The following is a 16,712-nucleotide window of genomic DNA, read 5'->3' as shown; positions in this document are numbered from 1 at the left end:
TCGTTTGTGGTGACGTCAAAATGAGGGTGTTGTACAAAAGTCATAAGCAATTAGATGATCTAACCAGAATATCAAAGCCAATGACGAATTTTCAAAACGCCGCTTCACCAACGTGCGTTTTGGCTTTGGCCCAAACCATTGGTTTCTGGGACCAATGAGAACGGTTAGAATATGTTTGCGTTCCAGAAATCATTAGGTACTCAGATCCAGACTCACTGCTGAGAAGAAACTAACGTCCGTGGGCGTGACGTAGCGTTTGGCCAGAGCAAGGAAATTCGGTAGCCAGGCAAGTCCAACTCATCATAGTTAAGTGCAGAAAACGTGGTAATTAACTACAATGACCAGAATTTATTGTGCCTACAGCTACCTGTTCTCATTGGTTCTTGCCCGGGCAAGTGGGGCCGGCAGACAGACAAGGAGAGGAACAGCGATAAAGAGACAAGATAGGGCTAGAGAGCAGTTGCTTAGGTATCTCTACCCGACAATACATCTAATTGATTGATAGCTGTTATTTTGCAGTCTTAAAAGTATGCCTTATCTACTTTGAAGAATTAGTGATTTCGTCAGACAGCAGGTAGCTAGGCAAGCCTACTAGCCTGAAGGATGACTCTTAGGGGAGCACAGAGATAGATGGCGGCTGGCTTCTACTGCAGATGAGATGATGACTTGGAATGAAATAATAAGTCATGAAATTGAAAAAAAGTTAAAGTAAAGTCATGTGAATAAAGGATGGTTTATTAATAAGTGATAAGCAGTAATGGGCAGTCACTACCATCATTGGGATTTGATTAATGAGATAATAATATCGTCATCATACTTTAAAAAAAATAAATGTGTAATATACTCAACCAAAATATTTATTTTAAAGTAAAGTCATGTGAATTAATGATGGTTAGAGCCTAAGTGATAGTACTGGGCAGTCACTACCGTAAATTGTTTTATTCTGTGTCGTTACAGCATTGGTCCCACAAAGCAGTTACTTCCTTTGGAAAGATGTACATCCCAACAAATATATATTTTAGTCCCAAAACCATACTTTAAATATTTATTGATATATTAGATTTTCGGTTGTGATACCTCTTAAACATACATAAAGATTTATCAACTTGTTCACTCATTTTCTCCAAAATGTTTGCAGACAGGCTACTCGCCATGTGGCTATACTGGAGAGGGGTGCAATCCCATCACCTGGTGATATTTGTAGGGGTGTGGCTGAAGGCACATTCATTCTACAGTCTTTTAATGTGTGTGTTTCAGAAGTGACTTCAAATGGTGGGACAGCATTTTTTTTAAAGAAAGATGTTCAAAAATAAACAAAACTACTAATTAGATCAGTTTCTTTCAATGTAATAATAGAACAACTCAACTCAAGTTGAAATAATAGTGTTATGACTTTTTTTAAATCATGAATTGCTTTAGGAGTCAGGGTTTGGGACAGCCACCTCAATAGAAATAGGTGTATAAACAATGTATTGCCTTGGATTGAATTAGAACATATCATGACGTAAATAAATGTCCTAAGTTTGGAAATGTTACTTTTTTTTCCTGTATATTTTTTTTGCGGTGGGACTGCAATTTTCACCACTTCTGTAGAATCACCCATATAGCAATGACTGTCAGGCTCCTCTCCTATGCAGACCTAGCAAGAATTAGGAAATAAGAAACAATTGCTAGCTGCATTGTCATATTAAAGAAAACACGAAAGCAGGAGAGATGAACGAAAACAAGTAGAAAAGAACTGGAACTTGGGCCGACTCAATGACGATACAGATGCACCACCTCCCAGGTGAAAAGCCACCCAGCTCAAGCACTTAAAGAAGTCCCTCGAGCCTAAAATAAATCTGTGCAGTCAGTGAAAATGTGCTTCAGTTGGCTAATAATAATGCTGAGCATGTCGTGTGAGAGAGTTTCCCCCAACATGTGTGAAACCACTGGGCAGAACACCTGATGTTTATAAAGTACCAAAAAAAAAGTTCTCAGTTCCCTGCAGTGATGACTAACAGCACGCAAGACTGGTCATTTTGTTAAGAAATAAGAATAAAATGAATGAAATCAGTGACTTGTTTTTACTTAGTGTTGACTTTGAACCAGGCAATGACAACCCTGACGGGGAATAAATCACGCAGTGTGATGTCATTACAAGTGGCTGAGGACTCCTCCATTCCAGCTGAGTGATGACAGTGCTGAAGTTGAGGGAGAGGGAATGGTGAACGGAGAAGACGTGATTGACAAGCGGAATGCCATCCCTAACTGAAACACCACCAACATGGAGGAGGTTTGAAGAACTGAAACGCTCTCTGCTGGCTTCCTCTATCTTTGAGGGGGGGGGGGGGGGGGGGTGGTAACGATCCCCACAAGAGAATGCGACGCAGTCAGAAAGGACAAATGCTAATGTATTCACAAGTGCATCATGCACAAGCTTTAGTGGGATTGGATACGTGCTACAGTTAATTCAAACATACAAACTTTATTGATCTCTTACCTTTGAGACAAAAGCAGACGTAAAAAGGGTCAAACTGGGACAAAACCGAGAGCATAAATGTGAGAGAAGGTCCCTGTATTCTTGCTCACCTGTTTCATCCCCAGTCGGTAGGCCACGATGCGGTCCACAGACAGGGGGTTCTGCTGGGTCCACTGTAGCTTGAAGCCGTAGACCCTGGGCCGGTTCTGCCACAACGCACTGTATGTGTCATAGTAGAACTCTGGGGCATAGGCCCTCCCTGTAACAAAAAAAGAAAAGTAGACTGGGTTTAGTATGGGCTGTGTTTGTGTGAATGTGTGTGTGTGTATGCATACATCACCATTCTAACTGACGTTAATCCCCTCAGCCACACACAACTGTGACATATCATTCTTTGTTAGTTTCCTTGAAATGCCATTTATCAATACTCTTCTACGCCTAAAAATAGTCTCGTCAATATACACTGAATGTACAAATCATTAGGAACAGCTTCCTAATATTGAGTTGAACCCCTGTTTGCCCTCAGAACAGCCTCAATTCATCAGGGAATGGACTCTACAAGGTGTCAAAGGTGTTCCACAGGGATGCTGGCCAATGTTGACTCCAATGCTTCCCACAGTTGTGTCAAGTTGGCTGGATGTCCTTTGGGTGCTGGACCATTCTTGATACACACGGGAAACGATTGAGCGTGAAAAATCCAGCTGTGTTTCAGTTTTTGACACACTCAAACAGGTGCGCCTGGCAAATACTACCATACCCAGTTCAAAGGCACTTCAATCTTGTGTCTTGCCCATTCACCCTCTGAATGGCACACATACACAATCCATGTCTCAATTGTCTCAAGGCTTAAAAATGCTTCTTTAACCTGTCTCCTCCCCTTCATTTACACTGATTGAAGTGGATTTAACAGGTGACATCAATAAGGGATCAGAGCTTTCACCTGGTCAGTCTGTCATGGAAAGAGCAGGTGTTTCTAATGTTTTGTAAACTCAGTGTACATTCTAAGCACTGTCACTGTCACGCCCTGACCTTAGTATTCTTTGTTTTCTTTATTATTTTGGTTAGGTCAGGGTGTGACATGGGTGATTATATGTTTTTGTCCTGTCTAGGATTTTTGTATGTTTATGGGGTTGTTACCAGTCTAGGGGTTTTGTATGTCTATGGTTGCCTAGATTGGTTCTCAATTAGAGGCAGCTGTTTATCGTTGTCTCTGATTGGGAACCATATTTAGGCAGCCATATTCCTTGAGTATTTCATGGGTGATTATCTATGTCTATGTTTAGTTGCTTGTGTCAGCACTATGATTATATAGCTTCACGCGTGTTTGTTGTTTTTGTATAGTTCATTCCATGTTCTTTCTTTATTAAAAGAAGATGCATTCAAATCACGCTGCGCTTTGGTCTCATCGCTATAACGAACGTGACAGTCACTGTAGCATTGAAGCTTTACTTTCCCCAATGCAGAAACGAGAAAGACAATTTTTCTGTGGTTCAAAGAATGCATGGACACAGAACTAAGCAGTAAAGAAGAAGAGGGCCCCTCTATGAGCTGAAAGCTGCCAAGAAATTGAAAACAGCTTAGCAGCGAGGGCTGTCTCGTTCTTGTCAAATGAAAACCTAAATTGCTACTAGAGAAGCAAGAAGAGGTGCACAGGAGCTCCAGTGTGACTATTAACCCAAAGGGTAAAGGATTAGTCCAATGTGGATGTTAATGTGACATTGATGTATTAGGGCTGTCCCCGAATTTAAAAAAATCTTGGTCAACCGAAAATCGTCTGTTCTTTTGACCAACATTTTTAAATGTGTATTTTTCCATATATTAGACACACCCTATGTGTTTTAATAAAATAAACTATATATGCATTGAACTTGTCTCATGCTTTAAGTGCACCGTTTGATGAAAAGAAAATATATATATTTGCTACTGCTTCAACTAAAACAATTATCGATCGACCAACAGCCTATTGACCAAACAATCAAACAAGTCTAGTCGACTAATTGGGGTCAGTCCTAGTATCTATCACATACAGTGCATTCAGTATTCAGGCCCCTTGACCTTTTCCACATTTTGTTACGTTACAGCCTTATTCTAAAATTGCTTAAATAATTCCCCCCCCTCATTAATCTACACACAATACCCCATAATGACGAAGCAAAAACGTTTTCTTTTTTTCCCCCAAGTATCAAAATTTATAAACAGAAATACCTTATTGACATAAGTATTCAGACCCTTTTGCTATGAGACACGAAATTGAGCTCAGGTGCATCCTGTTTCCATTGATCATCCTGAGATGTTTCTAAAACTTGATTGGAGTCCACCTGTGGTAACTTCAATTGATTGGACATGATTTGGAAAGGCACACACCTGTCTATATAAGGTCCCACAGTTGACAGTGCATGTCAGAGCAAAAACAAAGCAATGAGGTTGAAGGAATTGTTCGTAGAGGTGCGAGACAGGATTGTGTTGAGGCACAGATCTGGGGAAGGGTACCAAAACATTTCTGCAGCATTGAAGGTCCCCAAGACCACAGTGGCCTCCATCATTCTTAAATGGAAGAAGTTTAGAACCACCAAGACTTCCTAGAGCTGGCCGCCCGGCCAAACTGAGCAATCAGGGGAGAAGGGCCTCGCTCAGGGAGGTGACCAAGAACCCTATGGTTACTCGGACAGAGCACCAGACTTCCTGTGTTTAGATGGGAGAACCTTCAAGAAGGACAACCCTCTCTGCAGCACTCAGGCCTTTATGGTAGTGGCCAGACGGAAGCCAATTTTCAGTAAAAGGCACATGACAGCTCGCTTGGAGTTTTCCAAAAGTCACCTAAAGGACTCGCAGACCATGATAAACAAGATTCTCTGGTCTGATGAAACGAAGATTGAACTCTTTGGCCTGAATGCCAAGTGTCACGTCTGTGGGAAACATGGCACCATCCCTACGGTGAAACATGGTGGTGGCAGCATCATGCTGTGGGGTGTTTTTCAGCGGCAGGTACTGGGAAACTAGTCAGGATCGAGGGAAATATGAATGGAGCAAAGTACAGAGAGATCCTTGACATAAACCTGCTACAGAGCGCTCAGGACGTCAGACTGGGGCAAAGGTTCTCCTTCCTACAGGACAATGACCCTAAGCACACAGATAAGACAACGCAGGAGTGGCTTTGGGACAAGTCTCTGAATGTCCTTGAGTGGCCCAGCCAGAGCCCAGACTTGAACCCGATCAAACATCTCTGGAGAGACTTGAAAATAGCTGTGCAGCGACACTCCCCATCCAACCTGACAGAGGATCTGTAGAGAAGAATGGGAGAAACTCCCCAAATACAGGTGTGCCAAGCTTGTAGCTTTCATACCCAAGAAGCCTCAATGCTGTAATCGCTGCAGTAAAGGGTCTGAATACCTATGTAAATGTGATATTTCCGTTTTTGCTTTGTCATTATAGGGTATGGTGTGTAGGGTGATGAAGGAAACAACCAATTAGTCTGTAACATAACAAAATGTGGATAAAGTATATATTTGATGTTACAGGGAATAATGATTCAACACAACATACTGCATCTGTCTCATATTTTAGGATTTTTAACATGAAAGGTATGTGTGTGTGTAACAGAGGTTGTTTGCGAGCACGTTCGAGTGATGTTTACCCTTGTCTGGAACCTGGAGACTTGAGTTGGCTCCTGAGCTAATGCCTTAGTATTAGCCCGCTGAGCTAAAGCTATCTAATTGTATCGAATCTATTCTAATATTGAATTGTTTTCATGGAGAAAAGAAAACATCATAATGAAAATATAAATATTTGATTGTGTTTGACACAATCTAGCTAGATCAAAAGAGCTCCCTCTTGTTATTATCTCAAAGCTTGATTGAAAGAAAAAGTTATCCAAGCTCATCCATTTCCCATCAATCATTTACAATAAAAACATAGAAATGTTATTTGTGGACAAAATATATAGCCTATAAGTAAGAAGGAAATAAACACTGTATATGATTAAGCATGGACGTGTTGTTTGAAGTCAGAATATAGCCCATGGATGCCTCATATATATATACACTGCTCAAAAAAATAAAGGGAACACTTAAACAACACAATGTAACTCCAAGTCAATCACACTTCTGTGAAATCAAACTGTCCACTTAGGAAGCAACACTGATTGACAATAAATTTCACATGCTGTTGTGCAAATGGAATAGACAACAGGTGGAAATTATAGGCAATTAGCAAGACACCCCCAATAAAGGAGTGGTTCTGCAGGTGGTGACCACAGACCACTTCTCAGTTCCTATGCTTCCTGGCTGATGTTTTGGTCACTTTTGAATGCTGGCGGTGCTTTCACTCTAGTGGTAGCATGAGACGGAGTCTACAACCCACACAAGTGGCTCAGGTAGTGCAGCTCATCCAGGATGGCACATCAATGCGAGCTGTGGCAAGAAGGTTTGCTGTGTCTGTCAGCGTAGTGTCCAGAGCATGGAGGCGCTACCAGGAGACAGGCCAGTACATCAGGAGACGTGGAGGAGGCCGTAGGAGGGCAACAACCCAGCAGCAGGACCGCTACCTCCGCCTTTGTGCAAGGAGGAGCACTGCCAGAGCCCTGCAAAATGACCTCCAGCAGGCCACAAATGTGCATGTGTCTGCTCAAACGGTCAGAAACAGACTCCATGAGGGTGGTATGAGGGCCCGACGTCCACAGGTGGGGGTTGTGCTTACAGCCCAACACCGTGCAGGACGTTTGGCATTTGCCAGAGAACACCAAGATTGGCAAATTCGCCACTGGCGCCCTGTGCTCTTCACAGATGAAAGCAGGTTCACACTGAGCACATGAGCACGTGACAGACGTGACAGAGTCTGGAGACGCCGTGGAGAACGTTCTGCTGCCTGCAACATCCTCCAGCATGACCGGTTTGGCGGTGGGTCAGTCATGGTGTGGGGTGGCATTTCTTTGGGGGGCCGCACAGCCCTCCATGTGCTCGCCAGAGGTAGCCTGACTGCCATTAGGTACCGAGATGAGATCCTCAGATCCCTTGTGAGACCATATGCTGGTGCGGTTGGCCCTGGGTTCCTCCTAATGCAAGACAATGCTAGACCTCATGTGGCTGGAGTGTGTCAGCAGTTCCTGCAAGAGGAAGGCATTGATGCTATGGACTGGCCCGCCCGTTCCCCAGACCTGAATCCAATTGAGCACATCTGGGACATCATGTCTCGCTCCATCCACCAACGCCACGTTGCACCACAGACTGTCCAGGAGTTGGCGGATGCTTTAGTCCAGGTCTGGGAGGAGATCCCTCAGGAGACCATCCGCCACCTCATCAGAAGCATGCCCCGGCGTTGTAGGGAGGTCATACAGGCACGTGGAGGCCACACACACTACTGAGCCTCATTTTGACTTGTTTTAAGGACATTACATCAAAGTTGGATCAGCCTGTAGTGTGGTTTTCCACTTTAATTTTGAGTGTGACTCCAAATCCAGACCTCCATGGGTTGATAAATTTGATTTCCATTGATAATTTTTGTGTGATTTTGTTGTCAGCACATTCAACTATGTAAAGAAAAAATTATTTAATAAGAATATTTCATTCATTCAGATCTAGGATGTGTTATTTTAGTGTTCCCTTAATTTTTTTGAGCAGTGTATATATATATATATATATATATAAAACACATATAGATGAATGTAACACACATTCCTATACCACGCCGATGGCCACAAAGTCATTGAGATCAATGGTAGTATGACTTCAGACAGAGGATCCTATTTGAAAGCATATTGGCTATAAGCTTACACTCAGCAGGACTGCCCCTGGGTGATGCGGACCCCTCCCATCTGTCTTTTCCTTTAGCCTCACAGTCACAGAAAGGTCAGGGAAGGGTTGGCTGCTCACACACTCCAGTCTCATCTTACCTGTCCATACAGAGTTACTACACGCAGCAAATTATATATGTATTTTTTTATGGCACACGAGGCACCTGTCTTATTAGCGCCCATCTCCGTCAACTAATCAATTTCGGAGGCCAAAACTAATCCATTGCAGAGTTCGTGGGATGGCACGGTACAAGAAGGGGAGTGTGGCACAACGCACGATATCTCTCCTGAATGCACTCTTCCGTGAATTTGTGCACATTCATTGTTTCATAACTTCATTGTGTGGATTGTTCACGTTTGACTGTTAACGTCTATCAATTCCCCATTACATACAGTGTCCGGCCAAACTGAGCAATCGGGGGAGAAGGGCCTTGGTCAGGGAGGTGAGCCTGTAATTGCTGCCAAAGGTGCTTCAACAAAGTACTGAGTGAAGCTTGATTGATGGACTGGTAAGATGGCGGACTTAACACAGCGGTGCAGATCGACTCAAGATAAAAAACGAAATATTCAATATCATACTTAAACTAAATATTAGCAGTTCATATACTCAGGGGTAATAACATTCAATCTGGATAACAACACAAAACAAATCAAAAGGCTAGAGAAATGTATTGACAAATATAACGAAAACAAGCAACACTCAAACATGATGGAGAGTAAACGAGGAGAATCAATCTCCAAAAGAAAATGCAACTCCTCGACGGATACAGACGATTGATGATTTTCACCACCGGGACTGGTAAAGGGGTAAAGCGATCTGTTAAAGTCATCTGTTAATGACAAACTGGGCATACTTCAATTAGTCAGTAAGGATACAAAGGAGTTGAAGGCGAGCCTCGAAACGAGTGACGGAAAAGCTGCGAAAATGGAGAAAGAAACAAACAAGCTAAGAGGGACAGTCAATAAGATAGAAACAGACGTTAATGAACTTAAAAAGGAGAACATCTTTCTGAGAGAAGCCTTACTTGACAAACAGACTAGATATATGAGAGAAAATCGAGTACTTACGGGTATCCAAGAAAGAGAAGTTCCCGAAAAGGTAGTGAAGGAATTCTTTCTTACAGCGCTTCAAATCCCACTTGATGCTGTCGATAAAATCCAACTCAAACATGTACAGCGTTTCGGACAAAGAGGACAGAGATTTGAGAGCCCAATTGTTTCCAAATGTACTTTCTTTAAGGATAAAGTAATGGTTAAAAGCCTGGGTAAAAGACTCATTGGCACGAAAATAGCCATGAATGATAAGTTCCCGAGGGAGATTGCAAAACGGCGCAAAGTTCTTTACCCAGTACAGAATAGAGGAGAATAGATTAAAATGGAAGCGTGTAGCTCTCGTAGTCGATAAACTGTATATTGACAACAAAATGTTCAGAGACACAGACTACTCCATGGCTATTCTAAAAATGACTAAGTTCTCATAGAGGAGTTGAATAATGGAACACCCAATGCTAGCCATGGTAGGGATTGTAATAATAAAGAAAGAAAAATGTATAGAATAGCAATAAAATAAAATAATTGTTCAATAAATAAACTACACTATACCATTCATATTATTGTGGCCCTGGTGGCACAAAATAATCAAAGGTCTGACAGCACAAAGATGCTTGGGAAAATGGTCACAACCGGGGACCAGCGTGTGTGTGTTTCATGGGAAGGGGGTGGATATGATCTCCATCACCTAGGACTTGACATTGGTAAATCAAATCTCACATTTTTGCTCAATCTTGCATGCTTTCTCAAACAGCTATAACTGTATAGACATTCGTAGAATCAGGTCCTTTCTTGAGTTGGGCCCTGGAATGTAACAACCGTTGAGCATCTGAGCTTATGGTTGATTGTGGGGGAAAGGGATTGAGTGTGTAAGAGTATGTGTGTGTGTGTGTTTGTATGTATCCAACATCTGTTACAAAGGGGTAAGGATGCTAGGGACAATATAGGACTAATCAAAATAATTGTCTGTTAAAATAAAAATAGGTTGACAAAAATGTCATGTAATGCAATGGCAATCCTGGTTATAGGTAACAATCCTTTGCATGAAGTGCCAACCTTATTATGCATGTTAATTCTGGGACACTGTAAAGTCCATGGAGAATAAGAGCACTGAGGCTAGGAAACACTGTCCCCAACGATAAATCTACGATAATCGAGAATTTCAATAAGCATTTTTCTACGGCTGCCCATGCTTTCCACCTGGCTACCCCTAGCCCGGTCAACAGCTCTGCACCGCCCACAGCAACTTGCCCAAGCCTCCCCTACTTCTCCTTCACCCAAATCCAGATAGCTGATTTTCTGAAAGAGCTGCAAAATCTGGACCCCTACAAATCAGCTGGGCGAGACAATCTGGACCCTCTCTTTCTAAAATGATCCGCCGCAAATGTTGCAACCCCTATTACTAGCCTGTTCAACCTCTCTTTCGTATTGACTGAGATCCCTAAAGATTGGAAAGCTGCCACGGTCATCCCCCTCTTCAAAGGGGGAAATACTCTAGACCCAAACTGTTACAGACCTATATCTATCCTACCCTGCCTTTCTAAAGTCTTCGAAAGCCAAGTTAACAAACAGATCACCGACCATTTCGAATCACACCATACCTTCTCCGCTATGCAATCTGGTTTCCGAGCTGGTCATGGGTGCACCTCAGCCACGATCAAGATCCTGAACGATATCATAACCGCCATCGATAAAAGACAATACTGTGCAGCCGTCTTCATCGACCTGGCCAAGGCTTTCGACTCTGTCAATCACCGTATTCTTATCGTCAGACTCAACAGCCTTGGTTTCTCAAATGACTGCCTCGCCTGGTTCACCAACTACTTCTCAGATAAATGTCAGTGTGTCAAATCGGAGGGCCTGTTGTCCAGACCTCTGGCAGTCATTATGGGGGTCCCACAGGGTTCAATTCTCGGGCTGACTCTTTTCTCTGTATACATCAATGATGTCGCTCTTGCTGCTGGTGATTCTCTGATCCACCTCTACGCAGACGACACCATTCTGTATACATCTGGCACTTCTTTGGACACTGTGTTTACAAACCTCCAGATGAGCTTCAATGCCATACAACACTCCTTCTGTGGCCTCCAACTGCTCTTAAATGCAAGTAAAACTAAATGCATGCTCTTCAACTGATCGCTGCACGCACCTGCCCGTCTAGCATCACTACTCTAGCATCACTACATGTGTAACTCTGTTGTTTGTGTCGCATTGCCAGGTCGCAGTTGTAAATGACAACTTGTTCTCAACTGGCCTACCTGGTTAAATAAAGATGAAATAAAAAATAAATAAAAATTTGTGAATGATGGAAATTAAGATACACAAGACTTCTGAATATATACACTACCGTTCAAAAGTTTGGGGTCACTAAGAAATGTCCTTGTTTTTTAAAGAAAATCAATTTTTTTGTCCATTAAAATAACATCAAATTGTTAAGAAATACAGTGTAGACATTGTTAATGTTGTAAATTACTATTGTAGCTGGAAAGGGCTGATTTCAGAGGCCCATTATCAGCAACCATCACTCCTTTGTTCCAATGGCACGTTGTGTTTGCTAATCCAAGTTTATCATTTTTTTAAAGGCTAATTGATCATTACAAAACCCTTTTGCAATTATGTTAGCACAGCTGAAAATTGTTGTGCTGATTAAAGAAACAATAAAACTGGCCTTCTTTAGACTAGTTGAGTATCTGGAGCATCAGCATTTCTGGGTTCAATTACAGGCTCAAAATGGCCAGAAACAAAGTACTTTATTCTAAAACTCATCAGTCTATTCTTGTTCTGAGAAATGACGGCTGTTCCATGCGAGAAATTGCCAAGATACTGAAGATCTCGTACAACGCTGTGTACTATTCCCTTCACAGAACAGCGCACACTGGCTCTAACTAGAATAGAAAGAGTGGGAGGCCTCGGTTCACAACTGAGCAAGTGGACAAGTACATTAGAGTGTCTAGTTTGAGAAACAGACAAGTCCTCAACTGGCAGCTTCATTAAATAGTATATGCAAAACACCAGTCTCAACATCAATAGTGAAGAGGCGACTCAGGGACACTGGCCTTCTAGAAAGAGTTGCAAAGAAAAAGCCATATCTCAGACCAATAAAAAGAAAAGATGAAGATGGGCAAAAGAACACAGACACTGGGCAGAGGAAGATTGGAAAAAAGTGTTATGGACAGACACATCTAAGTTTGCGGTGTTCGAATCACAAAGAAGAACATTTGTGAGAAACAGAAAAAATGAAAAGATGCTGGAGGAGTGCTTGACACCATCTGTCAAGCATGGTGTGACGGCCCTGAATTTTTCTGAACCTCTCAGTGCTTCTCCTTCAAATAGGGCGCTTCCCCTTTAATTCCCAATTAAATAGTGCTTCTCCTTCCAATAGGACACGTCCCCTTTAATTCCCAATTAAATAGCCAGCATCAGCTGCGCAAAAGCCGGGGTTGTGATGGAGAAGTGAATGAGGATGTGTTCAACGCTCAGTTCCAAAGCGTCTCTATTCCGTTTGTTTTGTAGCCTAATAGCAAGTTTACCCAGGATCGGATCCACGCTTTGTGTCCATGGACTACACATCTCCGTTGTTCTTCGTGGCCTTTCTCCGCTGGAGATCTGTTGGCGGATTGGATTGTCTGACTTGATTGGATTGTCTGACTGACCGACTGACTACAACCTTTTTGGTATTTAATTTGTTTTGGTGTGATGTATACCGCGATGATTTATGTAGTTAGTTGTAGTTGAGGACTTATTAAGAGTTGATACGCTTGATGGTTGTGTGGTAAAGTAATTGTTATTTTGATTGTATGATTTGATACTGGGTTTACGCTACACTTGTATGAACGGACAAACATTGCGTGACTAAGGTCACTTGAGTTCCCTGAACTGCTTTACCGGGCTGGACTCTTTTTAGGCCCGAAGTACAGGACATTTCTGGAGGAACCAGAGCTCATTATTTGTTATATTGTTATGTGTGTGTGATCATTTATGTTGGTAATACAACCCACGCAAAAGAATACCGTTTTTGAAGTTCTTTCCAATGTTTTAAGGGTTTATGAAAAGTGTATTTCCATCCTGACTTTTACATGAGTCCTTTGTATTAGCTAACCTCTGAGGAAGTACAGTTCCCGCTCAGCCCAGTCAAAACTGTTCGCTGCTCTGGCACCCCAATGGTGGAACAAACTCCCTCACGACGCCAGGTCAGCGGAGTCAATCACCACCTTCCGGAGACACCTGAAACCCCACCTCTTTAAGGAATACCTAGGATAGGAGAAAGTAATCCTTCTAACCCCCCCCCCCCCCCCTTAAAAGAGTTAGATGCACTATTGTAAAGTGGTTGTTCCACTGGATATCATAAGGTGAATGCACCAATTTGTAAGTCGCTCTGGATAAGAGCGTCTGCTAAATGACTTAAATGTAATGTAAATGTAAATGTTGTATTGGTGTAGACGGATGGGACTCATTCCCTCCCAAACCAAAAGGAGAAACCAATGTTTTCTCTGGTAGGCACAACCTACCTGGCACCCCTATAAATAATAACCTCAAGTCAAAACCGTTACAATGGTGGAGGCAATGTGGTGGTCTAGGGGTGCTTTATTGTTGGTAAAGTCGGAGATTTGTACAGGGTAAAAGATCCATTTTGCAACTCCATGCCCTGTGGACGGCGCTTAATTAGAGTCAATTTCCTCCTACAACTGGAGAATGACCCAAAGCACAGCTCCAAACTATGCAAGAACTATTTAGGGAAGAAGCAGTCAGCTGGTATTCTGTCTATATTGGAGTGGCCAGCACAGTCACCGGATCTCAACCCTATTGAGCTGTTGTGGGAGCAGCTTGACCGTATGGTACGTAAGAAGTGCCCATCAAGCCAAGCCAATCCAACTTGTGGGAGGTGCTTCGGGAAGCATGGGGTGAAATCTCTTCAGATTACCTCAACAAATTGACAACTAGAATGCTAAAGGTCTGCAAGGCTGTAATTGCTGAAAATTGAGGATTCTTTGACGAAAGCAAAGTTTGAAGGACACAATTATTATTTCAATTAAAAATCATTATTTATAACCTTGTCAACATCTTTGAATATATTTCCTATTCATTTTGGAACTCATTTCATGTATGTTTTCATGGAAAACAAGGACATTTCTAAGTGACCCCAAACAGTTGAAAGGTAGTGTATATATTTTTAATAGCTATATATAAAGAAAATTGAGGTGAGAGCATTGGAAATACTTTTAGCGGTTGATATGCTTCTGTTCTGTGGGTGGCACTGTGTGGTGTTTTTGAAGGATGGGTCCTGGCCTCTCGGGGCGCCTAGGGATCTGAGGGGACGGGGGTGGTCTGCCGGTCACTGGGATGACAACCCAACTTGGGATGTGGAGGGGCTTAGCGGGTGGAATAGTGGAGAACAATTGGAGGGTTACTTCGTAGCAATGCCAATATCATGGTACAGCTATATGGACACTCAATCGTTGAAGAATCTCAAATATAAAATATATTTTGATTTGTTTAACACTTTCTTGGTTACTTTCTTTGTTGTCTTCACTAGAATTGAGATTCTTCAAAGTAGCCACCCTTTGCATTGATGACAGCTTTGCACACTCTTGGCATTCTCTCAACCAGCTTCATGAGTTAGTCACCTGGAATGCATTTCAAATATGAGGTGTGCCTTGTTAAAAGTTAATTTGTGGAATTTCTCTCCTTAATGCGTTTGAGCATATCAGTTGTGTTGTGAGAAGGTAGGGGTGGTATACAGAAGATAGGCCTATTTGGTAAAAGACCAAGTCCATATCATGGCAAGAACAGCTCAAATAAGCAAAGACAAATGACAGTCCATTACTTTAAGCCATGAAGGTCAATATGGAAATTTCAAGAAGTTTCTTCCAGTGCACTCGCAAAAACCATCAAGCGCTATGATGAAACAGGCTCTCATGAGGACTGCCACAAGAAAGCAAGACCCAGAGTTACCTCTGCTGCAAAGGATACGTTCATTAGTTACAGCCTCAGAAATTGAAGCCCAAATAAATTATTCAGAGTTCAAGTTACAGACAAATCTCAAAATCAACTGTTCAGTGAGACTGTGTGAATCAGGCCTTCGTGGTTGAATTGTTGCAAAGAAACCACTACTAAAGCACACCAATAATAAGAAGAGACTTGCTCGGGCCAAGGAATACGAGCAGTGGACATTAGACCGGTGGAAATCTGTCCTTTGGTCTGATGAGTCCAAATTTTTGATTTTTGGTTCCAACCGCTGTGTGTTTGTGAGACACAGAGTAGGTGAACGGGTGATCTCTGCATGTGTGGTTCCCACCGTGAAGAATGGAGGTGATGGTGCTTTGCTGGTGACACTGTCTGTGATTTGGCCACCGAAGCATTCTGCAGCAAACAGGACAATTACCCAACACACCTCCAGGCTGTGTAAGGGCTATTTGATCAAGAAGGATAGTGATGGAGTGCTGTATCAGAGGACCTTGCCTCCACAATCACCCGACCGTAACCCAATTGAGATAGTTTGGGATGAGTTGCACTCCTTCAAGACCGTTGGAAAAGCATTGCAGGTGAAGCTGGTTGAGAGAATGCCAAGAGTGTGCAAAGCTGTAATCAAGGCAAAGGGTGGCTACTTTAAAGAATCTCATATGTGCTATTTCATAGTTTTGATGTCTTCACTATTATTCTACAATGTAGAAAATGGTAAAAATATAGAAAAACCCTTGAATGAGTAGGTGTCCAAACTTTTGACTGGTACTGTATGTAAACGTGATAATTCTGTTTTTTTATTTGTAATGTCTAAAAACATGTTTTTGCTGTGTCATTATGAGGGTATGTGTGTAGATTGATGAGGGAAAAAAGGGTCTGACTACTTTCTGAAGGCACTGCATATTACCAGTATTGCATTTACCATTAACTCCTATAATATATAATCCACAATGTTTGTTTGGTTACGGCAATTTATGTTAATGCATTCAATATAATATTATTATTCCAGTATTTTACTGTTTTCATTGTCGGAGTGGACACATTGTTTGCAGAGTGCACTTGTGAGAAACAAGTTTTGGTTTATTTCATTCAATTTACGAATATAAGTCATTGTCTTTTGTTTGGTGCGTCCTGTCGCATTGAAGTAGCCTGCGCGCAAATGTAGGCTTATAAATGTGCCCATTTGGGGATCTGATAGTATTTCTGATTTGCTTAACACACCACCACTGATGAGCTGTGGAGCTTCTCAAAGTAATGTTTTCTTCACCTCAGAAAACAAAGTCTGTTTTTACATCAATTGAGAATGACAATAGTTCCTCTCCTTTTCGATAAACCACTCAGCGTGAACGGAAAAATGTCATGCTCTGATCCAATGGAAACGTCATAAAATAGGCCTACCTGATTACTTCTTATCCCTTGAGCAAATAGCCTACACCTCTATATTGTTACCCA

The 16,712-nt window shown here is 42.1% G+C and overlaps 1 protein-coding gene across 1 annotated transcript in view; it reads right to left on the bottom strand.

Annotated features, from left to right (window-relative positions):
* The window catches only part of LOC139530459 (MAM domain-containing glycosylphosphatidylinositol anchor protein 2-like), a 240,088-nt gene that overhangs the window by 65,937 nt on the left and 157,439 nt on the right, over positions 1-16,712 (bottom strand). The window contains exon 11 of the mRNA XM_071326910.1: positions 2,572-2,720. Within this exon, the coding sequence (XP_071183011.1) occupies positions 2,572-2,720 (149 nt within the window). The remainder of the gene's footprint in view (positions 1-2,571; positions 2,721-16,712) is intronic.

The sequence above is a fragment of the Salvelinus alpinus genome, chromosome 9 (assembly GCF_045679555.1).
Source record: "Salvelinus alpinus chromosome 9, SLU_Salpinus.1, whole genome shotgun sequence".
In the NCBI taxonomy this organism is placed as follows: Eukaryota; Metazoa; Chordata; class Actinopteri; order Salmoniformes; family Salmonidae; genus Salvelinus; species Salvelinus alpinus.
Note: the sequence above shows the minus strand (reverse complement) of the source record. Positions and strands in the feature narration are given on the sequence as shown.